This window comes from Bos javanicus, chromosome X (assembly GCF_032452875.1).
Source record: "Bos javanicus breed banteng chromosome X, ARS-OSU_banteng_1.0, whole genome shotgun sequence".
In the NCBI taxonomy this organism is placed as follows: domain Eukaryota; kingdom Metazoa; phylum Chordata; class Mammalia; order Artiodactyla; family Bovidae; genus Bos; species Bos javanicus.
The window spans coordinates 109324820-109351131 of record NC_083897.1 but is presented as its reverse complement, the minus strand read 5'-3'; the positions used below and the strand labels follow the sequence as shown (position 1 = coordinate 109351131).

Here is a 26312-nt window from a genome sequence, read left to right as displayed (position 1 = left end):
TTCTCTATGTATATGAGTTTGTTTCTGTTTCATAGATAGGTTCATTTTGCCATACTTTGGATTCCGCATATAAGTGATATGATATGGTATTAGTCTTTCTCTTTCTGACTTACTGCACTTAATATGATAGTCTCTAGTTCTGTCCATGTTGCTGCAAATGGCATTGTTCTGTTCTTTTTATGACTGAGTAGTATTCCATTGTGTGTGTGTGTGTATATATATATATATATATATATATATATATATATATATATATATACACTATGACTTTTTTTATCCATTCATCTGTCAGTGGACTTTTAGGTTGTTTTCATGTTTTGGCTATTGTGAATAGTGCTGCAACAAATATTGGGGTGCATGTATCTTATTGAATTATAGTTTTATCTGTATATATGCCCAGGAGTGGGATGGCTGGATCATATGACAACTCTATTTTTAGTTATTTGAGGCACCTGCATACTGTTTTTCATAGTGACTGTACCAACTTTTGTTCCCACCAACGGAGTAAGAGGGTTCCCTTTTCTCCACACCCTCTCCAGCATTTATTATTTGTAGACTTTTTAATGGTGGCCACTCTAATTGGTGTGAGGTGGTACCTCACTGTAGTTTTGATTTATATTTCTCTAATAATTAGTGATGTTGAACATTTTTTTTCATGTGCCTCTTGGCTATCTGTATTTAAATATTTTTTTTCTTAATATGAAACTACTTCAAAAAGTTTTGCAAATCATGTTGAACACTTGCCTATTGACATTCTGCAGTTTTATAAAATGTGACTGCTCTCATTTTGCCCTGTGGATGGGGCCTAAGGATGTTTTTTAATGCCATAATTCATTTTTAACTCATACAGGAATTGATCATAGAAATAAAGTGAAAATAAAATAAAAAATAAATGAGGACTTTTCATGGAGGCTTAAGAAGCCACCTTCACAATGCAGATCAGATCAGATCAGTCGCTCAGTCGTATCCGACTCTTTGTGACACCATGAATCGCAGCACACCAGGCCTCCCTGTCCATCACCAACTCCCGGAGTTCACTCAGACTCACATCCATCGAGTCAGTGATGCCATCCAGCCATCTCATCCTCTATCGTCCCCTTCTCCTCCTGCCCCCAATCCCTCCCAGCATCAGAGTCTTTTCCAATGAGTCAACTCTGCGCATGAGGTGGCCAAAGTACTGGAGTTTCAGCTTTAGCAGAATTCCTTCCAAAGAAATCCCAGGGCTGATGTCCTTCAGAATGGACTGGTTGGATCTCCTTGCAGTCCAAGGGACTTTCAAGAGTCTTCTCCAACACCACAGTTCAAAAGCATCAATTCTTCAGCACTCAGCTTTCTTCACAGTCCAACTCACATCCATACATGACCACAGGAAAAACCATAGCCTTGACTGGACAAACCTTTGTTGGCAAAGTAATGTCTCTGCTTTTGAATATGCTATCTAGGTTGGTCATAACTTTCCTTCCAAGGAGTAAGCGACTTTTAATTTCATGGCTGCAGTCACCATCTGCAGTGATTTTGGAGCCCAGGAAAATAAAGTCTGACACTGTTTCCACTGTTTCCCCATCTATTTCCCATGAAGTGATGGGGCCGGATGCCATGATCTTTGTTTTCTGAATGTTGAGCTTTAAGCCAACTTTTTCACTCTCCACTTTTACTTTCATCAGGAGGCTCTTTAGTTCCTCTTCACTTCCTGCCATAAGGGTGGTGTCATCTGCATATCTGAGGTTATTGATATTTCTCCCGGCAATCTTGATTCCAGCTTGTGCTTCTTCCAGTCCAGCGTTTCTCATGATGTACTCTGCATATAAGTTAAATAAGCAGGGTGACAATATACAGCCTTGACGAACTCCCTTTTCCTCTTTGGAACCAGTCTGTTGTTCCATGTCCAGTTCTAACTGTTGCTTCCTGACCTGCATACAAATTTCTCAAGAGGCAGGTCAGGTGGTCTGGTATTCCCATCTCTTTCAGAATTTTCCACAGTTTATTGTGATCCACACAGTCAAAGGCTTTGGCATAGTAAATAAAGCAGAAATAGATGCTTTTCTGGAACTCTCTTGCTTTTTCCATGATCCAGCAGATGTTGACAATGTGATCTCTGGTTCCTCTGCCTTTTCTAAAACCAGCTTGAACACCCGGAAGTTCACGGTTCACATATTGCTGAAGCCTGGCTTGGAGAATTTTGAGCATTACTTTACTAGCATGTGAGATGAGTACAATTGTGTGGTAGTTTGAGCATTCTTTGGCATTGCCTTTCTTTGGGATTGGAATGAAAACTGACCTTTTCCATTCCTGTGGCCACTGCTGAGTTTTCCAAATTTGCTGGCATATTGAGTGCAGCACTTTTACAGCATCATCTTTCAAGATTTGGAATAGCTCAACTGGAATTCCATCACCTCCACTAGCTTTGTTCGTAGTGATGCTTTCTAAGGCCCACTTGACTTCACCTTCCAGGATGTCTGGCTCTAGGTGCCTGACCACACCATCGTGATTATCTGGGTTGTGAAGATTTTTTGGACAGTTCTTCTGTGTATTCTTGCCATCTCTTCTTAATATCTTCTGCTTCTGTTAGGTCCATACCATTTCTGTCCTTTATCGAGCCCACCTTTGCATGAAATGTTCCTTTGGTATCTCTGATTTTCTTGAAGAGATCCCTAGTCTTTCCCATTCTGTTGTTTTCCTCTATTTCTTTGCATTGATCATAATGCAGTGAATCTAAACAAATGAGCAAACATTTATATTTGATATCAGAGAAATATACATGACTTTATGGAACAAGAGGAGATGTACATAGAGATTTTAGTTAGATAGACAGACAGATATATAAAAGTCTTCTTGCTATTTAAATAGGATGCCTTCATTAATTATCCTGTATTAATTACCTTGCACATGACATTGCCTAGTGCTAGAAAGATACTCATTGGGGCTGTGAATTTAACACATCCTGCTTATACAATACTTCCAATTTGGGGTGACAGTTCTCAGTTTCTGTCAATATCCTGCTTAGAAGTGGTGTGTATAATATCTGAAACACACAGTGTATTTTTAACATCTTTGTTGTAGAATAATTGATATACAATAAGTTGTACATATTCAAAGTACAATTTGAGAAGACTTAACGTATGTGTATGGGCTGCTCTGGTGGCTCAAATGGTAAAGAATCTGCCTGCAATGTGGGAGACCTGGGTTTGATCCCTGGGTTGGGAAGATCCCCTGGAGGAGGTCATGGCAACCCATTCCAGTATTCTTGCCTGAAGAATCCCCGTGGACAGAGGAGGCTGGTGGGCTACAGTCCGTGGGGTCACAAAGAGTTGGACACAACTGAGTGACTAAGCACAGCACAGCAACATATATATATATATATACCCATGAATCCATTGATTCAATTCAAAAATGAATATATTTCACCCCTTAAAGTTTCCTTGTATCCATTTTTAATCTTTTTGCCTCTGCTCTCCTTCTGCCCAATGCCACCCTTGCCCTGGACAACCATTTATCTGTTTTCTATCACTTTATATGCATCTTACAGCACTGTTTGTGTGTGTGTGTGTGTATAAAATCACACATTATGCACCCTTTTTTGATGTTTTTTTTTGTGCATCATAATTATTTTGAGATCCATCCGTACAGTGTATGTTTCAGTAGTTTATTCCTTTTATTGCTGAGTTATAGTCCCTAGAATGGATATATCATAGTTTGTTCATCTGTTTACCTATGGATGGACATTTGGGTTTTGGCATGTTGGACTGTGAAGAAGGCTGAGCGCCGAAAAATTGATGCTTTTGAACTGTGGTGTTAGAGAAGACTCTTGAGAGTCCCTTGGACTGCAAGGAGATCCAATCAGTCCATTCTGAAGGAGATCAGCCCTGGGATTTCTTTGGAAGGAATGATGCTAAAGCTGAAACTCCAGTACTTTGGCCACCTCATGCAAAGAGTTGACTCATTGCAAAAGACTCTGACGCTGGGAGGGATTGGGAGCAGGAGGAGAAGGGGACGATAGAGGATGAGATGGCTGGATGGCATCACTGACTCGATGGACGTGAGTCTGAGTGAACTCTGGGTGTTGGTGATGGATAGGGAGGCCTGGTGTGCTGCGATTCATGGGGTTGCAAAGACACGACTGAGTGACTGAACTGAACTGAACTGAAGTTGTGCTAATTACATGAAAAGCTAATATGAGAATTCATGTATATGTCTTTCTATGGGCATATACTTTCATTCCTCTTGGGTAAATCACTTATGTATAGAATGACTGGATAACACAGTTATTGAATTTATAACATTCAAAGAAACTGCTAGACAGTTTTTCAAAAAGATTGTTTCTTTTTCCATTCCCACCAGCAGTGTATAAATGTTCCACTTTGTCTACATACTAAAATAGGTATAGTGATTTCAATATTTTCCATTTTAACTTGTGTGTAATCAGTGTGGTTTTAATCTGTATTTCCATAATGAATAATAAATAATTTTGAGCATATCTTCTTATGCTTGTTTTGTCTTCCATGTGAAAAGTGAAAACAAAAGCAAAAGTGTTAGTCACTCAGTCATGTCCAACTCTTTGTGACACCATGGACTGTAGCCTGCCAGGCTCCTCTGTCTGTGGCATTTTCCAGGCAAGAATACTGGACTGGATTGCCATTCCCTTCTCCAGGTTTTCTTCCTGACCCAGGGATTCAACCCAGATCTCCCGCACTGCAGGCAAATTCTTTACCATCTGAGCCACCTTGTTATCCATATACCTTCTTCATTGAAATGCTTTTTCAAGTCTTTTGTTCATGCCCCCATTGAACTGTCTGTTTTCTTATTGTTGAATCTTTAGACTTTTTAAAAGTATATTCTAGATATATTCCCTTTATTATATACATGCTTTACAAATTATCTCCCAATGTGTAGTTTTCCTCTTAATTTGATTAACAGTATCTATAGAATAGCAAAAGTTTTTATTTTACCCAGCTTTATTGCGGTTTAATTGACAAATTAAATTTGTATGTTTTTATGATGCAAAATGTGACTATTTGATATACATATATTGTATGAAGTGATTATAGAAGTTTTTAATTTTAATGAAATATAATTTATCAGTTTTTTTTTCTTTTACATTCAGGAAGAACCATGTGGTTTTAATTGCAATCTAGACTATCACTGCTTGCTTCAGTAATGAAATCATAGGTTCTTGCTAAAGTTAAAATATAATCCACCATTCTCTACAACAGAAATCTGAATCCTGTAGATTTTGATAATCCTTTATAATCCTTTCCTGTTTTCTTTAGTTTCTTAATGTATTCGTGTCAGAATGTATTATAGAAAGAGCAAACAGTTTAATTCCATGCACAAAGAAGTGAAGCCTGTAAGACTACCACCAGGAGCTTAACTGTCATAGGTTTAAATTAAGAGTTTAGAAAGAGTGGGAGACAAGTTCTTATGCAGTGCGGCTGCAGCCCTCAGTTTCTTTATCTCTGTTCTTTATCAGCCACATGATTTTGTTTTTCCACCTTGCCTCTTGGTTCCCTAAGGAGAAATAAAACAAAAGAAAGTCAATCAGAAATAAGGATAAAACAAAGAAAGGAAAATATGACAGAGAAGGAGGAAGAGGGCGAGAATTCCTTAGACTTTCATCTTTAGTCTCATTATTCAAAATTTAAAGGGTAGTATGATGTTAGAGACCCACTCCAGTATTCTTGCCTGGGAAATCCCATGGACAGAGGAGCCTGGTGGGCTACAGTCCATGAGGTTGCATGAGTTGGATACAACATAGCAACTAAATAACAGTGATATTTGAGAAACAGCAATTCAGATTAATTTGATCATGTGTAATATAATGTGCATAGAACAAATACTTATAGAAAAAACTTCTTGACAGTTAATGTGCCTCCAAGAAATTCTCAAGTGGATAAAATTCTAGCTATACAGTGATTTTTCCAAAGCAGTTCTCCTCATTAGCGAGAGGGAGTGGTGAAGGTCCATTGAAAGGAGCAGGAAGGATGTGAGGGAACCAAATGCAAAGAGTCAAAAACCTTGCCAAGTTAACTGTTGCCATGGAATCTTCCTTTTGCAGGTTTTGTAAGGGATGATATATTTTAGGTAATCAGTGAGCAGTATCTGAGAGTTATCATGTTAGGTCAAAATAAGTATTTTCGAGGTATGTGAGTGATTTTTCTGTTTTTCTGATCAAATGCCCATTTATTCTGTGATATTTACACATGGTTTAATGTGCCATTTCCCATATTCTATGTCAGGTAAATATATGTGCCTTTGTCACTTACTAACTGTATGACCTGGAGTAAGTTACCCAATCTTCTCTATACCCTCAGTTGCTCAGCTTTAAAATAAATTCAGTGAGTAATTAACTCATATTTATGAAAGTGGTTAAATAGGTAATGAATGTGAAGCATTTTGCATTTGCCTAATGCAGAATAATCATTCAGTAAATATTTTTTCATTATTTTCAAAAGAAATTAATGTGAAATTATATTACTCAGTCTATAAATTTGAGTTTGATATTTACATTTTACAAGAGAGTATGAAATTAGAGAAAAATAATTCCTAATTTTTAAAAATGACTTATATGTTAGGGGATTTGTTTTATTTACTATTCAAACATTTAGACTGTTTACAAAGGAAAAATAATCCATTTCTCAAAATACAAGTTTGTGCTATTAAAAAACATAATAGCTATAATTATGATTCCTATTAGAATTTTTGTAACACTCATTCATACTGAAAATCTGTGTTAAATGAATGATGTTGTATTTTAGAGAGTTGCTTTTGTTCACTACTATTATTTCTGTTACACCTATAGTTTTAGCAAAGTAATCTAATAATTTTCCTATCACTCTGATAAACTCAAGCACTTATAATCAAGGTTTTATTTTTGTTCCATTTTGAATTAGTTGGCTTTGGCCAGAAAAGAGGAATACAGGGAACAAATTAATCACATGTACATACATATTGTGGCAAAATATCATCATCGTTTGAAATACATATTCTTCTCATAATTATTTACTGCATTTTGTTTGAAGGTTCATTACTACCAGTCATGTTGCTGAGTCTACAGTTATTCTTCATAATAAAAGTTTATAAGAAGTTGACCACATATCTCTTCTACCATGGTTAATTAATAACTGAAAATAAAATGCCATTTAAAAATGTGATTGTTAAGAAGTAAAACTTATATTGCCAATGAAAAAGTTGTTCACTTTTTAAATCAGTGGTATAATTCCAATATACATTTTTAAAATGTTATTTCAATTAAAACATAAGCTACTAAATAGACCTTTAATTTCTCTTACAGTTCTCTTCATCCATTTCTGTGTTTTTAGATGAATATGTAATTTCTCATTTTGGTATATAACATATGGTTTTACACTCATATAGGACTTTTGAACTGTTTTTCAAACAGTTGTCAAATTTCTATCTGCTATAGGGTAATAAAAATACAATAATGTTTAAATGGGTATGTTGGAGGAAGAAAAATGTGTCAAGTATATAAGTAACTGAAATGAGAAAGAATAGAGGAAGTGTACTTTTAATTCTTGAAATTATTTCATAGTATTTGAAGTAGTGATTAGGTTCCTTTATTATTTAGTACACATATTAACATATGTAAGTTTATCCAAATAATGGTTTTATCTAACTGAATTAGTTTTCTTTTTCTAATTGTTCATTGCTGGTGTACATAAATTTACCCTTTATTCATTCATTCCTGAAATGAATCTCATTTGATTCTGGTATATAATTATTTTGATATGCTGCTGATTTTCTAGTATTTTATTGAAATTTTTTTTTTTTAATTCTTCCAATTTTATTTTATTTTTAAACTTTACATAATTGTATTATTTTATTGAAATTTTTTGAATCAATGTTTATTGGGATATTAGATTTTAGTTTTCTTGTACTGTCTTTGTCTAGTTTTTGTATCATGGCAATGCTGGCCTCCTAGAATGAGTTAGAAATTTTTCCCTCCTCCTCAGTATTTTGGAAATGTTAATTCTTTAAATGTTTGGTAGAATTAAACAGTGAAGCCATCTTGTGCTGGGCTTTCTCTGCAGGGAGATTTTGATTACTGATTTAATTTTCTTCCTAATTTTGTGTCTATTCAAGTTTTCTATTATTCATATGTCAGGGAGTGTTTTAGGAAATTGTCCATTTCATTTAAGTTTATCCAATTTTTGGCACATAATTGTTTATAATATTCTCATATATATGCATATATAATGCTTTTTATTTTGGTAAAAATAATAGTAATATCCTAATTTATTACCAATTTTATTCATTTGAGTCTTCTCTTTTTTTCCGAGTCCATCTAGCTAATGATCTACGACTTCTGTTGATTTTTTCAAAGAACAGACTTTTTGGGTGTTTTTTTTGTTTGTTTCCTTTATTTTTCTGTTCTGTGCCAGAGTCCAGCTCCAGCAGCCAGGGACTCAGCCTGAAGGGGTGAGCGGTGTCAGCAGACGATGATGTAGCCTCTGACTCATAGTACGGAACTACATGTTTATTTCAAGCTTCAGGTTCTCTTTTATACTTTGACAAAAGCATTAGGTCAGAGGTTTGACATTTTCGGTTTCCCCCACCCAGATTTACTGTCTCCAGAAATCATTGTTGTCCTTCAAACAGAGTTCCTGCTTCAGCGATTTTCTCAGAATCAGCTTTACTATCTATTATCTACTTTCTCTTATGTGTCCTATACTTAACTTGTGATTACATTGTAACTCATGCCACATTCCTCAGTTTATTTATCTTTCTAAATCTGTTTGCCCCTAGCATCTTAATTTAACTACCTCCTAAAAAGGCTTCTAGATATTCTTAATTATTCCTAAACCCTAAACTCAGCAAACTTCTTTTGCCATACATATTTCCCTCACAAACAGGTCTCAGATAACAGTCCTTCACATGGCCTCAAGCTGCAGCCTACGTGCTCATCCTGGGACATTCTTTGTAAAGATCCTTGAACAAATGTCAGTGGGAACTTTATAGATTATCTTCTGGGCACAACTGCAGAAGGCTTTGTGCTTTCTCATGTTCTCTCAAGAACAATAAGCACCTTAACATTCTTTCCAGCCAACTCAACTGAAGAAAGGAAAGAACAAGTTAGCAAATCAAAACCACTATGAGGTACCATTTCATGCCAGTCAGAATGGCTGCGATCCAAAAGTCTACAAGCAATAAATGCTGGAGAGGGTGTGGAGAAAAGGGAACCCTCTTACACTGTTGGTGGGAATGCAAACTAGTACAGCCACTGTGGAGAACAGTGTGGAGATTCCTTAAAAAACTGGAAATAGAACTGCCTTATGATCCAGCAATCCCACTGCTGGGCATACACACTGAGGAAACCAGAAGGGAAAGAGACACGTGTACCCCAATGTTCATCGCAGCACTGTTTATAATAGCCAGGACATGGAAGCAACCTAAATGTCCATCAGCAGATGAATGGATAAGAAAGCTGTAGTACATATACACAATGGAGTATTACTCAGCCATTAAAAAGAATACATTTGAATCAGTCCTAATGAGGTGGATAAAACTGGAGCCTATTATACAGAGTGAAGTAAACCAGAAGGAAAAACACCAATACAGTATACTAACGCATATATATGGAATTTAGAAAGATGGTAACAATAACCCTGTGTATGAGACAGCAAAAGAGATACTGATATATAGATCAGTCTTGTGGACTCTGTGCGAGAGGGAGAGGGTGGGGAGATTTGGGAGAATGGCATTGAAACATGTATAATATCTTGTATGAGACGAGTCACCAGTCCAGGTTCGATGCACGATGCTGGATGCTTGGGGCTGGTGCACTGGAACGGCCCAGAGGGAGTATATGGGGAGGGAGGAGGGAGGAGGGTTCAGGATGGGGAGCATGGGTATACCTGTGGCGGATTCATTTCGATGTTGGGCAAAATTAATACAATATTGTAAAGTTTAAAAATTAAATTAAAAAAAAAAGTAAAAAAAAAAAAAAAAAGAATCACAAGGCCTAACTCCTTCATCCCAGGTCTGTGCCTGTGGGACAAGGTGAGGGGGTTGGGGGCCATGCCTCCATTTTGTCAGTAATGCCTAACACGGCTCCCGACAGTTCTGTATATTATTTCCCTCCATTCTAATTTTTTTTCTTACTGCTAGTCTTGGGTTTAATTTGCTCTTCTTTTTATAGTTCATATAGTGTACAGTTGACCATCTGGTGATGTCCATGTATAGAGTCTTCTCTTGTGTTGTTGGAAGAGAGTGTTTGTTATGACCAGTGCATTTTCTTGGCAAAACTCTATTAGTCTTTGCCCTGCTTCATTCCATATTCCAAAGCCAAATTTGCCTGTTACTCCAGTTGTTTCTTGACTTCCTACTTTTGCATTCCAGTCCCCTATAATGAAAAGGACATCTTTTTTGGGTATTAGTTCTAAAAGGTCTTGTAGGTCTTCATAGAACCATTCAACTTCAGCTTTTTCAGCATTACTCGTTGGGGCATAGACTTAGATTACTGTGATATTGAATGGTTTGCCTTGGAAACGAACAGAGATCATTCTGTCGTTTTTGAGATTGCATCCAAGTACTGCATTTCAGACTCTTTTGTTGACCATGATGGCCACTCCATTTCTTCTGAGGGATTCCTGCCTGCAGTAGTAGATATAATGGTCATCTGAGTTAAATTCACCCATTCCAGTTCATTTCAGTTCGCTGATTCCTAGAATGTTGACATTCACTCTTGCCCTCTCTTGTTTGACCACTTCCAATTTGCCTTGATTCATGGACCTGACATTCCAGGTTCCTATGCAATATTGCTCTTTACAGCATTGGACCTTGCTTCTATCACAAGTCACATCCACAGCTGGGTATTCTTTTTGCTTTGGCTCCATCCCTTCATTCTTTCTGGAGTTATTTCTCCACTGATCTCCAGTAGCATATAGGGCACCTACTGACCTGGGGAGTTTCTCTTTCAGTATTCTATCATTTTGCCTTTTCATACTGTTCATGCGGTTTTCAAGGCAGAATACTGAAGTGGTTTGCCATTCCATTCTCCAGTGGACGGTCAACACCGAAATCAGACTGATTATATTCTTTGCAGCCAAAGATGGAGAAGCTCTATACAGTCAGCAAAAACAAGACCAGGAGCTGACTGTGGCTCAGACCATGAACTCCTTATTGCCAAATTCAGACTTAAATTGAAGAAAGTAGGGAAAACCATTAGACCATTCAGGTATGACCTAATTCAAATCCCTTATGATTATACAGTGGAAGTGAGAAATAGATTTAAGGGCCTAGATCTGATAGATAGAGTGCCTGATGAGCTATGGAATGAGGTACGTGACATTGTACAGGAGACAGGGATCAAGACCATCCCCATGGAAAAGAAATGCAAAAAAGCAAAATGGCTGTCTGGGGAGGCCTTACAAATAGCTGTGAAAAGAAGAGAAGCAAAAAGCAAAGGAGAAAAGGAAAGATATAAGCATCTGAATGCAGAGTTCCAAAGAATAGCAAGGAGAGAAAAGAAAGCCTTCTTCAGCGATCAATGCAAAGAAATAGAGGAAAACAACAGAATGGGAAAGACTAGAGATCTCTTCAAGAAAATCAAAGATACCAAAGGAACATTTCATGCAAAGATGGGCTCGATAAAGGACAAAAATGGTATGGACCTAACAGAAGCAGAAGATATTAAGAAGAGATGGCAAGAATACACAGAAGAACTGTACAAAAAAGATCTTCATGACCCAGATAACCACGATGGTGTGGTCACTGACCTAGAGCCAGACATCCTGGAATGTGAAGTCAAGTGGGCCTTAGAAAGCACCACTACGAACAAAGCTAGTGGAGGTGATGGAATTCCAGTTGAGCTATTCCAAATCCTGAAAGATGATGCTGTGAAAGTGTTGCACTCAATATGCCAGCAAACTGGGAAAACTCAGCAGTGGCCACAGGACTGGAAAAGGTCAGTTTTCAATCCAGTCCCAAAGAAAGGCAATGCCAAAGAATGCTCAAACTACTGCACAATTGCACTCGTCTCACACGCTAGTAAAGTAATGCTCAAAATTCTCCAAGCCAGGCTTCAGCAATATGCAAACCGTGAACTTCCCGATGTTCAAGCTGGTTTTAGAAAAGGCAGAGGAACCAGAGATCACATTACCAACATCCACTGGATCATGGAAAAAGCAAGAGAGTTCCAGAAAGCATCTATTTCTGCTTTATTGACTATGCCAGAGCCTTTGACTGTGTGGATCACAATAAACTGTGGAAAATTCTGAAAGAGATGGGAATACCAGACCACCTGATCTGCCTCTTTTGAAATTTGTATGCAGGTCAGGAAGCAACAGTTAGGACTGGACATGGAACAACAAACTGGTTCCAAATAGGTAAGGAGTACTTCAAGGCTGTATATTGTCACCCTGTTTATTTAACTTATATGCAGAGTACATCATGAGAAATGCTGGACTGGAAGAAGCACAAGCTGGAATCAACATTGCTGGGAGAAATATTAATAACCTCAGATATGCAGATGACACCACCCTTATGGGAGAAAGTGAAGAGGAACTAAAAAGCCTCTTGATGAAAGTGAAAGAGGAGAGTGAAAAAGTTGGCTTAAAGCTCAACATTCAGAAAACGAAGATCATGGCATCTGGTCCCATCACTTCATGGGAAATAGATGGGGAAACAGTGGAAACAGTGTCAGACTTTATTTTCCTGGGCTCCAAAATCACTGCAGATGGTGACTGCAGCCATGAAATTAAAAGACGCTTACTCCTTGGAAGGAATGTTATGACCAACCTAGACAGCATATTGAAAAGCAGAGACATTACTTTGCCAACAGAGGGTCGTCCAGTCCATGCTATGGTTTTTCCTGTGATCATGTATGGATGTGAGAGTTGGACTGTGAAGAAGGCTGAGCACTGAAGAATTGATGCTTTTGAACTGTGGTGTTGGAGAAGACTCTTGAGAGTCCCTTGGACTGCAAGGAGATCCAACCAGTCCATTCTGAAGGAGATCAGCCCTGGGATTTCTTTGGAAGGAATGATGCTAAACCTGAAACTCCAGTACTTTGGCCACCTCATGCAAAGAGTTGACTCACTGGAAAAGACTCTGATGCTGGGAGGGATTGGGGGCAAGAGGAGAAGGGGACACCGGAGAATAATGTGTCTCCTCTGCTGTTTTGTGGGAAGTTCTATGTAAGTCAGTTAGGTCTAGTTGTTTTATAGTATTGTTCACATCCTCTATTTCTTCTATGTCTTCTGTCTAGTTGTTCTATCCATTAATGAATGTGGGATATTGAGGTCTCCAGCTATTATTGTAGGATTATCTATTTCTCCTTCTGGTTTTATCAATTTTTTTCTTCATATATTTTGGGCCTCTCTTTTTAGGTGTGTATAGGTCTATAGGGTTTAATCTAATATTGCTATATTGAATCTTTTTTATTTAATAATTGTTACTATTGCAAAATGATCATGTTAAATCTAAACATCAATCAGTGCACACTTAGAATTTTTTTCTTGTATTGAGAACTTTTAAGATTTACTCTCCTAGCAACTTTCTAATATGCAATTCAGTATTATTAGCTGTAGCCATCATGCTGTACATTACATTCCCATGACTTATTTTATAACAAGAAATTTGTACCTTTTGACTCCCTTTACCCTTTTCACTAAACCCACCCCCACCCTTTGCCTCTGGCAACCACCAATCTGTACTCTGTATATATAAGCTCATTTTTGTTTGCTTACTGGTTTTTTAGTTTACTGAATCTTTTATTAATGTATAGTGCCTTTTTGTTTGTTGTACATTTTTTTTGATATCTAATAAATTAATGGTTTCCAAAATACAGTTTAAAATACTAATAAGAGCAGTAAAATAACCCAATTTTAAAAACTGTCAAAAAATCTGGAGAGACACCTCACCAAAGAAAATATTCTGATAGTAAATAAGCATATGGAAAGGTTTCCATTATCATATGTCATTTTAGGGAACTTCAAATTAAAACAACAATGAGATAACACTACATACCTATTAGGATGGCTAAATCCAGAAGCCCTGACAATACCAAACGCTGGTAAAGATGTAGAACAGTTGTAATTCTCATTCATTATTGGTGAGAATACAAAATGGTACAGTGGTACAGGTGCTTTAGAAGACAATTTAACAATTCATTACAAAACAAAACATATTCATAACATGATCCAGCAATCATCAGCTCATTTTGTATTTACCCAAATGAGTTCATACTTAAAATTTACACATGGATGTTTATAACAACTTTATTCATGATCACCAAAAGGTGGAGGCAGCCCTGATGTCCTACAGCAAGTGAATAGATACATAGTGGTATATCCATACAATTGGATATTTTTCAGTAATAAAAACAAATGACAAAAAGACTGGACAAAGCTTAAATGTATGTTGCTTAGTGAAAGAAGCCAATCTGAAAAGGCCATCTATACAACATTCTGAAAAGACCAGTGGTTGCCAGTTCTGGGAAGGAGAGTTTGCAGGGGAAGGATGAATGAGTGGGATACAGGGTATTTGAGGCGGGGGGTATGAAATTAAAAGATGCTTACTCCTTGGAAGGAAAGTTATGACCAACCTAGATAGCATATTGAAAAGCAGAGACATTACTTTGCCAACAAAGGTTCGTCTAGTCAAGGCTATGGTTTTTCCAGTGGTCATGTATGGATGTGAGAGTTGGACTGTGAAGAAGGCTGAGCGCTGAAGAATTGATGCTTTTAAACTGTGGTGTTGGAGAAGACTCTTGAGAGTCTCTTGGACTGCAAGGAGATCCAACTGGTCCATTCTGAAGGAGATCAGCCCTGGGATTTCTTTGGAAGGAATGATGCTAAAGCTGAAACTCCAGTACTTTGGCCACCTCATGTGAAGAGTTGACTCATTGGAAAAGACTCTGATGCTGGGAGGGATTGGAGGCAGGAGGAGAAAGGGACGACAGAGGATGAGATGGCTGGATGGCATCACTGACTCGATGGACGTGAGTCTGGGTGAACTCCAGGAGTTGGTGATGGACAAGGAGGCCTGGCGTGCTGTGATTCATGGGGTCGCAAAGAGTCGGACACGACTGAGCGACTGAACTGAACTGAACTGATGAAACTATTTTCTGATACTATAATGGTAGATAGATGAAGGGCTTCCCTTGTGGTTCATCTGGTAAAGAATTGGCCTACAATGTGGGAGAACTAGGTTCAGTCCCTGGCTTGGGAAGATCTCCTGGAGAAGGAAAAGGCTATGCATTCCATTATTCTGGCCTGGCGAATTCCATGGACTGTATAGTCCATGGGATCGCAAAGAATTGGACACGACTGAGCGACTTTCACTTTCACTTTCAGATAGATGAAATTATACATTTGTGAAAGTCATAGGATGTACAACACAAAGAGTGAACCGGAATGTCAGCTATGGACTTTAGTTAATAATGATATATTATTATCAGCTCATCACTTATAAGTAATGTACCACCTAATGCAGGATATTTATAATAGGGGAAACTACGGGAGATATATGGGAACTCTCTGTACTTTACACTCATTTTTTGTAAACATTAAACTCTTTAAAAAATAAAATCTAATAATTTTTAAAAAGTGTGGACTTTAAATCACAATGCTCATGTTCAAATTCCAGCTGTGTTATTAAATGCTGATTGACCTTGAGCAGGAGAAGGCAATGGCACCCCACTCCAGTACTCTTGCCTGGAAAATCCCATGGACAGAGGAGCCTGGTAGGCTGCAGTCCATGGGGTCGCTTAGAGTCAGGCACGGCTGTGCGACTTCACTTTCACTTTTCACTTTCATGCATTGGAGAAGGAAATGACAACCCACTCCAGTATTCTTGCCTGGAGAGCCCCAGGGATAGAGGAGCCTGGTGGGCTGCCGTCTATGGGGTTGCACAGAGTCGGACATGACTGAAGTGACTTAGCAGCAGCAGCAGACCTTGAGCAAGCTACTGAACTTTCTTGTGTCACAGTTTCACTTCTTTAAAATAGGAATAATAATAGGAGTTATTTCATAGGTATATTTTGGGAAAAGTTGTCAGCTTTTGTAAATCCCTGGAAAAATGCCTGGCATATAGTAAGTCCTACATAAGCATAAACTATGTAGTCATTTAATTCCCAAAACAGCTAGCACCATTTTACAAATGAGGTAAGTGACACGTTCAAGGCTAAATTTGCAGTAGTAGAGTCAAGAGTTTGAATCCACATTCTATCAAAAGCCTGATGTTCTTTCCACTATATATCCTGTCTTTCCACAATCTGTTTGTGAGCATATACCAAGCTCCTATGTAAAATAAGAAAGCCATGTTTATAATACAACATGAAGTTTAACTTGTAACTTACGTGCCTTTGTGATATTTCAAAACAAGGAAATTGAAAATAATAAGATAGGAATGATATCAGCAAGATGGCAGAGTAGAAGATCCACCAATTGTATCCCTCTTCAGCAGAATCATTTGAAAGCCTTCCAAGGACAAAAGTGCCATTGTGGGATCCAGGTAGGAGACCACAAAACCCTGGTGGAGTCCAAAACCAAGGAGGACCATTTTGAAAAGGCAGGTTTATGTTCAGATGACAGTCTTGCCACCTGTGATCATGGCTACAGACCAGAAAACACCCCTGTGGATTGTTACAGTCCCATTTGACTTTTGTCCTGCCATTAGCATTATCTGCCAAGGAATTTAGCAGAAGTCATACTTGCCCATGCCCTGTATAACAGGCCCACAGAATTCAGTCCCATGTGTGGACACCGAAGTGGTCCATGACACAGCTTCAGTCCCTCTTAGCCACCACTTCTACCTACCTGGGGACCATCTGGGAGACATGCCTGTCTGTGCCCTTGTGGCAGGCCCTCCAACTTTGGCTCAACTGCAGATCCTGAAATGACCCTGTGATTCAGCTCCAACTACTCTTAGCCATGATCTGGGAACACTCCTAAAAGAAGACATGCTTGTCTATATTCGGAGGTATGTCCCCATGCTATGTTCTGTCTGTACTGTCAGAACTGCTTGCCCAAGGACCTAGTGTTTTAACCACAGATACTGAAAGGTTGTTGCTAAGCCAGGAAAAGACACCGGGATTCTTGGCCTCCGGAGGAGAAGAATTCAATCCAGGGCCAGAGATGAGGCTTGATTGCTCAGAGCTTTTGTGTAATAAAGTTTTAGTAAAGTATAAAGGAGATAGAGAAAGCTTCTGACATAGGCATCAGAAGGGGGCAGAAAGAGTACCCCCTTGCTAGTGTTAGCAGTGGAGTTATATACTCTCAGATGAATCAAAAGAATGTCTGGAGGTTGTAAAGACCTCACCAGACCTACTCCCATAATTTACATTTTAAGATAACAGGATTAGCCAGAAGGTTTAATCCAGAGACTGTCTTCAGGCAGGATGCATTATTGTTATATAATCCTAAGGAATGTAGAGGGAAAAAGTTTGTCCTTTCTTTCTTCTTGAGAATTCCAGACCCCTCTCTCCTTGGGGACCCCTAGACTTCTTATCAACCTGCCTAGGAAATGACTCTCTCAATACCTGTTAAAGTGATCCTATTTAGAATAGGGTCTTTGCAGATATATTCAAATTAAAATGAAATCATGCTGAATTAGGGTGAGCCCTGACCCAATATGACTGTTGTCCTTATAAGAAGAGGAAAATAGACACAAGTAGGTACAGGAGAGAACACCATGCAAAGATGAAGGCAGACTGGAATGATACATCTACAAACCAAGGAATGCCAAGAATTACTGGTAAACAGCAGAAACTAGGAGAGGGACATGGAACAGATCCTCCTCAGAATCTCCAGAAGGAACCAACCCTGTCGGCACCTGGATTTCGAACATGTAGCCTCCAGAACTGTGAGAAAATAAATACCTGTCCAAGTACCAATTCATATCCATATATATCTTTTAAACACAAATACACACAGACCCACCACATAGCAGGTCATATGAGACATAAAGCTCTGTAAATGGCTGCTTTCACTCAGAGTATCATGGATGTGTTTTCAATTCAGATTTCATAGATTTTTTTCTTTTAATTAGATGAACAATAATCCAAATAAATGTTTATCTTAATTCATGTAACTAGTCAGGCATAGATGGAAATTGAGTTCCTCATTTTTTGTAATTCCAGATAATATTGCAACAGCATCTTTGTAAATATCTCTGCTAGTTTTTCAATGGGGAGAATATTTAAGATATAAGCTATTTACAGGATAAAAACTAAACATATATCAAAGGGAATGTAGAACAGTTTGGTAACTGTTGCAAAATTACCCTCCAAAATATGTAGTACCAATTTTTACTCTTACCAACAGTATCTGAGACAGGGGTTGTTACTCAACACTTATCAATAATTAATATTATCAAAAGTTTTTAAAATTACCAATCTGAAAGAGTAAAGCATTTTTTATTAATTATTGGACTTGTTTTGTGGGACATACAATTTTTGAATCTATATTCCTATGGATTATCTCTAATTTTGATACATGTTATTTTAGCTTTAAATATTGAATTATAGCTTTATCTCCTACTTGCTTTATCTTTAATTCTTTCTAACGATTTAAATACCAAGACAATATTTTATTCTTTGCCAATTTGAAAGAAGACACTTACTAAACTTGCTTAGAGGAGTGCCAAGATATTGCTTTGATTTTTTCTTAAAAAAATGTATTTATTTTATGCCTTGAATCATTTTTGTGATTTATATAGTGCATTTCATCCAGATTCTGGTGCTGAGCCTAACATGATATTAGTGTTTGTATGTATATGTGTGTGTGTGTATGTACACATGCATGTGTGCTAAGTCACTTCAGTCATGTCCAACTCTTTGAGACTCCATGTACTGTAGCCTGCCAGGCTCCTCTGTCCATAGGATTCTCCAGGCAAGAATACTGAAGTGGGTTGCCATGCCCTCTCCAGGGAGTGTGTATGAAAATAAGTATTAAAAAGTACATACATTTACACACACATACACATTAGATGGAGAGAAGGCTTTTTGGAAATTGGATGTTATTACAGAAAGTTTCAAAGAGGGAGAATTGAAGATGCAGATGAGAGTAGGGATAATTACAGCAGCCAGATCCTGGGGTAGACCAGAGTAGATGGAATCCAGTGCATGCATCCAGGAGCTGTCCAGATAGGAATGTATCAGTCATTCTTACAAGAGGAAAGCCAGAGGATAAGGTCTCCATCGTGGAAGCGTTTGTCAGTGTGGTGGTGGGATTGTGAAGAAATTCTTTCCAGAAAGTGTCCATTTTCTTAGTGAAATAGAAATAAGATAATCAGCAAGGAATGAGGAGGGAGATGGAAGTGTGGGACATTGAAGGGAAAATAATATTTGAATAATCCTTTAAAGATGAATAAAAAATATGAATATAGCAAGCTGGTGTTGAGATATCAGGGTCAATTTGTGAATTACTTCCTTATATATTAGGTTCAGTTTAAAAGTTAATTTCAGTCTTTTATAAGTCAATTTTATTATAAGAAAAATTTCAGGTAAAGAGTGCAAATTTTTGACACTATTGTTTTTTGAACAAAATTTTGTACTTTGCATATGAAAGGCTTAAAGGAAAGTGCATGCTTAGGATATTGTATTAAGCAAAATAAACATTTTAATGAGGTAATAAATGAGTGTTACAAATTACTTTAGAAAATATGTAAGAACACTCACTCAAGACCAATATGTTTTCTGAAGGCTGATGCAGTTCTATTATTTACTACATTTTCTTAATTATTATGAGAAAGCTGTTTAAAAATTACCATTTTAATGGATATTTAAAATATTTCCTTGAAATTTCTATTAAGTTCTAATTGTTAGTTTTGAAAACTAAACCCTCGTTAATCTGACATCTTGCATCTGTGTGTTGTAGGTACAATTTCATTTTCTGTTAAAAGCAAACATAATGGTGATTCTCAGGATGACTCAGATGAAGATCAAGATACGGATCAAATACCCTTCTATAAGAAATCATTATCAGAACTATCTGACAAGTTTGATGATGAAAAAGCAGGTAAATTTATTATTATGGAGAGTTTCATGATCAACATTCATAAACCCTCATCATTCATTTGTAAGTCAGTAGCTACTTTACACTCAAAATACATATACAAATGTGTATTTCATGTATCTGTAAGAATTGTATTATTTCAGGATTAACTACATGTTATTAATTTCTGGATTTGTAGTACAAATGGTAGTTTGTACTACCATTAAAATGAGTAGATTATAATACTTCAGCTTGAAGGCTGCCTACTCTTTCATAAGTGAAGAACTTTACACATATTTCTGTTACTGAACACAAAATTTCAGTCAAATTCTGATAAAATGTTAATGAATATATTATTTTAACAATGTAATGTGTTCCTTTTTTATTTTTTTTAATTTAATTTTATTTTTAAACTTTACATAATTGTATTAGTTTTGCCAAATATCAAAATGAATCTGCCACAGGTATACATGTGTTCCCCATCCTGAACCCTCCTCCCTCCTCCCTCCCCATACCATCCCTCTGGGTCATCCCAGTGCACCAGCCCCAAGCATCCGGTATCCTGCATCAAACCTGGACTGGCATCTCATTTCATACATGATATTTTACATGTTTCAATGCCATTCTCCCAAATCTTCCCACCCCCTCCCTCTCCCACAGAGTCCATAAGACTGTTCTATACATCAGTGTCTCTTTTGCTGTCTCGTACACAGGGTTATTGTTACCATCTTTCTAAATTCCATATATATGCGTTAGTATACTGTATTGGTGTTTTTCCTTCTGGTTTACTTCACTCTGTATAATAGGCTCCAGTTTCATCCACCTCATTAGGACTGATTCAAATGTATTCTTTTTAATGGCTGAGTAATACTCCATTGTGTATATGTACCACAGCTTTCTTATCCATTCATCTGCTGATGGACATTTAGGTTGCTTCCATGTCCTGGCTATTATAAACAGTGCTGTGATGAACATTGGGGTACACGTGTCTCTTTCCCTTCTGGTTTCCTCAGTGTGTATGCCCAGCAGTGGGATTGCTGGATCATAAGGCAGTTCTTTTTTAAATATAGGAAATGATAGCAGTCTGCCTCATAGGCAAAAGAAAGTAAATGCTATTGTTTCCCCTTCCCATATTATAAAGCTTCCTTTGAATGTTGTTCAACATCATATCTTTTCAGTAAAAATTTGAAAGAAAATGGGTTTATGGAGAGTTGGAATAGACAGGGCAGGTTTCTGAGAGAGTGGGTGAATGAGTTCTCTTATGGGTGAGTAGCAGGGACGGAAGAGAGAAATAGAGAAAAGTGGGTCGACATGGGCAAAGTTCAACCACAGGCATACCAAAATAGAAATCTTTATTAAATGAGTTTGTGTTTAATCAGGATTCTTCAAAGAAAGAGACACTAATATAATATAATACAGCATGCAATCCAATATAGTATAGTTAAATATAATATAATAATCTATATCTTTATAGAGAGAGACATTTTAAGGAATTGGCTAATATAACCAGGGAGACTGGCAAGTCCAAAATCTATAGGGCAAGCACGTCCTTGCGTGCTAAGTTGCTTCAGTCATGTCCGACTCTTTGTGACCCTATGGACTGTAGCCCGCCAGGTTCCTCTGTCCATGGGATTTTCCTGGCAAGAATACTGGAATGGGTGGCCATGCCCTCCTCCAGGGGATCTTCCCGACCCAGGGATTGAACCCATGTCTCTTACATCTCTTACACTGTAAGCAAATTCTTTACCACTGAGCCACCAGGGAAGCAGGGTGGAAAATTAGTAAAAGTTGCTGTTGCAGTCTTGAGTCCAAATTGCCCAGGAAAGACTAGGCAGACTACAAGCTCTGAGAGGGTTTCCATGTTTCAGGCTTGGCTAAGAATTGCTTCTCTTTCAGGTCACTTCAGTCTTTGCTCTTACAGCCTCCAACTGATTGGAGTTGGCACATTCACAAAAACAGAGTATTGTGCTTTACTCAAAGTCTACTGATTAAAGTGTTCATGTATCTTCCTACCAACATTTAGACTGGTGTGTAATCAAACAACTGGACACCATAGTCCAGCCCAGTTGATATATAAAATTAACCATCACAGAATACATGGGGATATCCAGGCACTTATTCAAAACAGTTTAGAAAGAGAACAGCTAGGCCACCACAACAGCTAACTGGGTTTGAAGTGAAGAGAACAGTGTTTTTTAGGGTGGTGATGGGGATAGAGAAATACCCCTAAAGATGGAAAACATTTCAGAGACTAGCATTAGATGCTTCTCTTGAGAGAGTAATAGTGTTAATTACTCAGTTGTGTCTGACTCTTTGTGATCCCATGGTCTGCAGCACACCAGGCTCCTCTGTCCAAGGAATTCTCCAAGCAAGAAGAGAGCAGATAGGAAGTGAGAATTGATTCCAAAAATATACCAAGGTTTTCTTGTATCTTGTTTGTATCTTGGGGGTCCTATCTAAGAGGTGCCCAAGGGATAGTTTATCAAAGTCTATTGTGGGGGTTCCTGGGGGAGTCATGTTAGGAAATTACATTTACTTGTGACTGTGTGGGCTATTTAAAATTTTTTAAATTAAGTTTCAATTATTCAACATAAATTATATAAGAAACATTCTCATATTAAAGTATTTGTGCATATTATCAATTATTTTATTCCAAAAAATATCTTAAAATGAAATCATTGGATCAAAGGAAAAACAATTCTTAAACATTTTAAACATGTTAAAGCACTCTTCCAATTTTTATCAATTCAAATTTCCATTATAATGTATAAGATTGTCTCTTTGAACCTGACCCTTGTTAAAACTGGATGTTACCATTATTTTTCATATTCCCCTATTTGGAAGCCTAAAAAATTCTTATCTAATTATTTTCATTTCTTCTTTGTCCCAGCTTTACTGAAGTGCAGCTGGCTATTAAAAATTGTACATATTTAAAGTGGACAAATTGATTTGATTTACATATACATTGTGAAATAATCACCAGAATCAACCTAATTAACATATTTATCATCTCACATAGTTACCACTTTTTTGCAGAAAGTAAAGACACAATCTACCTTCTAACTGAATACTGTCAAAATATGCATACAATTTAAAGTGATCTGACTCATTGGAAAAGACTCTGATGCTGGGAGGGATTGGGAGCAAGAGGAGAAGGGGACGACAAAGGATGAGACGGCTGGATGGCATCACTGACTCGATGGACGTGAGTCTGAGTGAACTCCAGGAGTTGGTGATGGACAGGGAGGCCTGGCGTGCTACGATTCATGGGGTGGCAAAGAGTCAGACACGACTGAGCGACTGATCTGATCTGATCTGATCTGATATTCAGTATAATGACCTATCAAATCTGAGTGGCATATTTTAAAAATATCTAATATTTAGGTAAATTTTAGGTTCACAGTAAAACTGAGAGGAAGTTTCAGAGTTTTCTCATATACATCCTGCCCTCACACATGGATTGTCTGCACCATCATTAACATTCCCCACCAAAGTAGTACATGTGTCACAATTAATAAGCCTGTATACACACACACACACACAATCTACCTTCTAGCAAATTTAGAGTATATACTCTACCCTGTTAACTATAATTACCTTGTTGTACATTATATCTCCAGAACTTACTCATTTTGCGTAACTGAAAACTTCTCTAATTGAAAAGAAATGTGCTGCTGACCAATCAGTAAGAAAAAGAGCAACGTTATTACAAGGGATGGAAAGGTTAATTCTGTTTCAGTAGGAATATGGAAAGGCCTGTCTGAAGAATTGGGGATAACTGTACATATATTTTTCCTGGTTCTTAATCTGTTTTGCAACCTGTCATCACACAGCTTAGATTTTTAAAATAAAATAATCAATAATATGCACAGATATTTTAATATAAGAATGTTTCCCATATGATTTATTATGTTAATTAAAACTTAATTTTTAAATTTGATTTAAAGTGTTTTTGAATAGATATTATCTGCATATAATTTTTTCCCATTTTTGTTGAAAAATAATTGTCATATATCACTGTATAAGTTTAAGGCCATATAGCTTGATGGTTTGATTTACACGTATTGTGAAATGATTACCATCAGTATGTTCAGCTAACATCCATCTTCTTATATAGATACAATAAAAAGAAAAGAAAGATAAAAGGAAAAACAATTTTCTCCTTTTGAAGAAAACTTTTAGAATTTACTCTCTTAGCTTTTCTGTATATCATACAGCAGTGTTAACTGTAGTCATCATGCTGTACATTACCTCCTTAGTACTTAATTATTTTATAACTACAAGTTTATGTCCTTTGACCACCATCCTTCATTTCTCCCTATTCCCGTCTTCTGCCTCTGATAACCACAAGTTTGATTTCTTTTTCTATGAGTTTGGGTTTTTTGTTATTGTTTTGGTTGTTTATTTTAGACTACACATATAACTTAAATCATGAGTATTTTTTTTTCTTTACCTGACTTATTTCACTTATCACAATGCCTTCATAGTGCGCATGCTGTCACAAATGGTAGGGTTTCCTTGTTCTTTATGGCTGAGTAAGATTCCACTGAACATGTATATTACAACTTCTTTATCCATTCATTCATCAATGATACTTAGGTTGTTTCCGTGCATTGGCTATTATAAATAATATCGCTATGAACATGAAGGTACAGATACATTTTTGAGTTCATATTTTCATTTTCTTTGGATATATTCCCAGAAGTGAGATTGCTGGATCATATGGCAATTCTGTTTTTAATCTTATGAGGATCCTCTGTACTATTTTGCATAGTGGCTATACCAATTTACAATCCCACAAGCAGTGCAAAAGTATTCCCTTTTCTCCACATCCACAAAAGCATTTGTTATCTCTTGTCTCTTTGATTATGGTCATTCTAACAGGTGTGATATCTCATTGTGGTTTTAATTTTCATTTCCCTAATGACTAGTATTAAATTTAATAGTATTCTCTGAATGCTATCAAATGTGTATATACAAAGGCACACATATGTATGGATTTATCAATTATATATAATGTGTATATATGCCTATATATGTCTTTATTGATATATTAAACTTTAAATTTTATACAAAAAATAAATACTCTTGGTCATGGGATTATGAATAATTTTTATTTTCTAAAGCTTTTCAGTAATTTATTAAATTGCTATAGTGAATGTTATTAATTTTATAATTAGAAAAGTTTTAATATGTTTAAAGCCTGTAAACAATGTTTAATAATTATTATTTTTCTTGTTCAGTTCATTAATAAATTATCCCTAATCTCATTGTCACTAACAAATTCATATGCATCGTATGTTTTTAGCTCTATAGAAGTTAAAGTAGCTTCATCACAATACTACCTTATATGATAGTCAAAGTAATTACAAAAAGTAGGTGTTCTCATCCCCATGATAGTTAATTTTACGTGTCAACTTGGCTGGGTCATGGTGCCCAGATATTAGGTTAAACGGTATTCTGGATGTTTCTATAATGGTGATTTTGGATGAGAATTGTATTTACATCTTTATACTTTTAAAAAAGATTTCCCTCCATAATGTGGGTGGGTCTTACCTAACCAGTTGAAGGTCTTCATAGCACAAAGACTGACTTCCACAGAGTAAAAAAAGGAATTCTAACTTTGGACTTGAACTCCAACTCTTCCTGTGTCAACAGTCTGCTGGCCTAACATGCAGATTTTGGATTTACTGAGCCAATTATTTGAGCCATGCAATACAGTTCAATACATTCAATATAATATAGTGCAATGCATTGCAATGCAATGCAAAATGAAACAGTTTTTCAGAAGAAAGAGACTGAGAACTGCACAAATCTTGGCCCCTTATTACATAGATGAGGAAATTGAGACCCAAAGAGGCTTAGTGATTTACCTAAGTTAATCAAACATGCAGTTCTTGGAATATTTACAACTTGACAATATGGATATGATATGCAAACAGTTAATTGAAACTGGAGGTTATCTTAAACTGTAATCTAGCTCAGCATTGAAGCATAAAGAATATCAAAGTGAGAAGCTGAACAGTTGAGAACTAATAGAAAGAGCCTGGGTTTGATGCCAGTACCAACCCTGCTACACAGAGCTCTTGTGGCAGACCAGGGTTTTTGGTTTCAGGATTTGGAGGTGAGACTTTGGACATCACTGGCAGCAGAAAGACCTGTATTAATATATTTAGGGAACCCAGATGTAAGCATTACTCTGTCACCAGTTCAGTTCAGTTCAGTCGTTCAGTCGTGTCCGACTCTTTGTGACCCCATGAATCGCAGCATGCCAGGCCTCCCTGTCCGTCACCAACTCCCGGAGTTCACTCAAACTCATGTCCATCGAGTCAATGATGCCATCCAGCCATCTATCCTCTG

General features: G+C 37.1%; 1 protein-coding gene across 4 annotated transcripts in view; it reads left to right on the top strand.

Annotated features, from left to right (window-relative positions):
- CFAP47 (cilia and flagella associated protein 47) overlaps positions 1–26312 on the top strand; it is a 485875-nt gene that overhangs the window by 325585 nt on the left and 133978 nt on the right. For all 4 annotated transcript variants that reach the window (XM_061410459.1, XM_061410458.1, XM_061410460.1 and 1 more), the window contains one exon: positions 19836–19976. In XM_061410459.1, coding sequence (XP_061266443.1) covers positions 19836–19976 — 141 coding nt within the window. The remainder of the gene's footprint in view (positions 1–19835; positions 19977–26312) is intronic.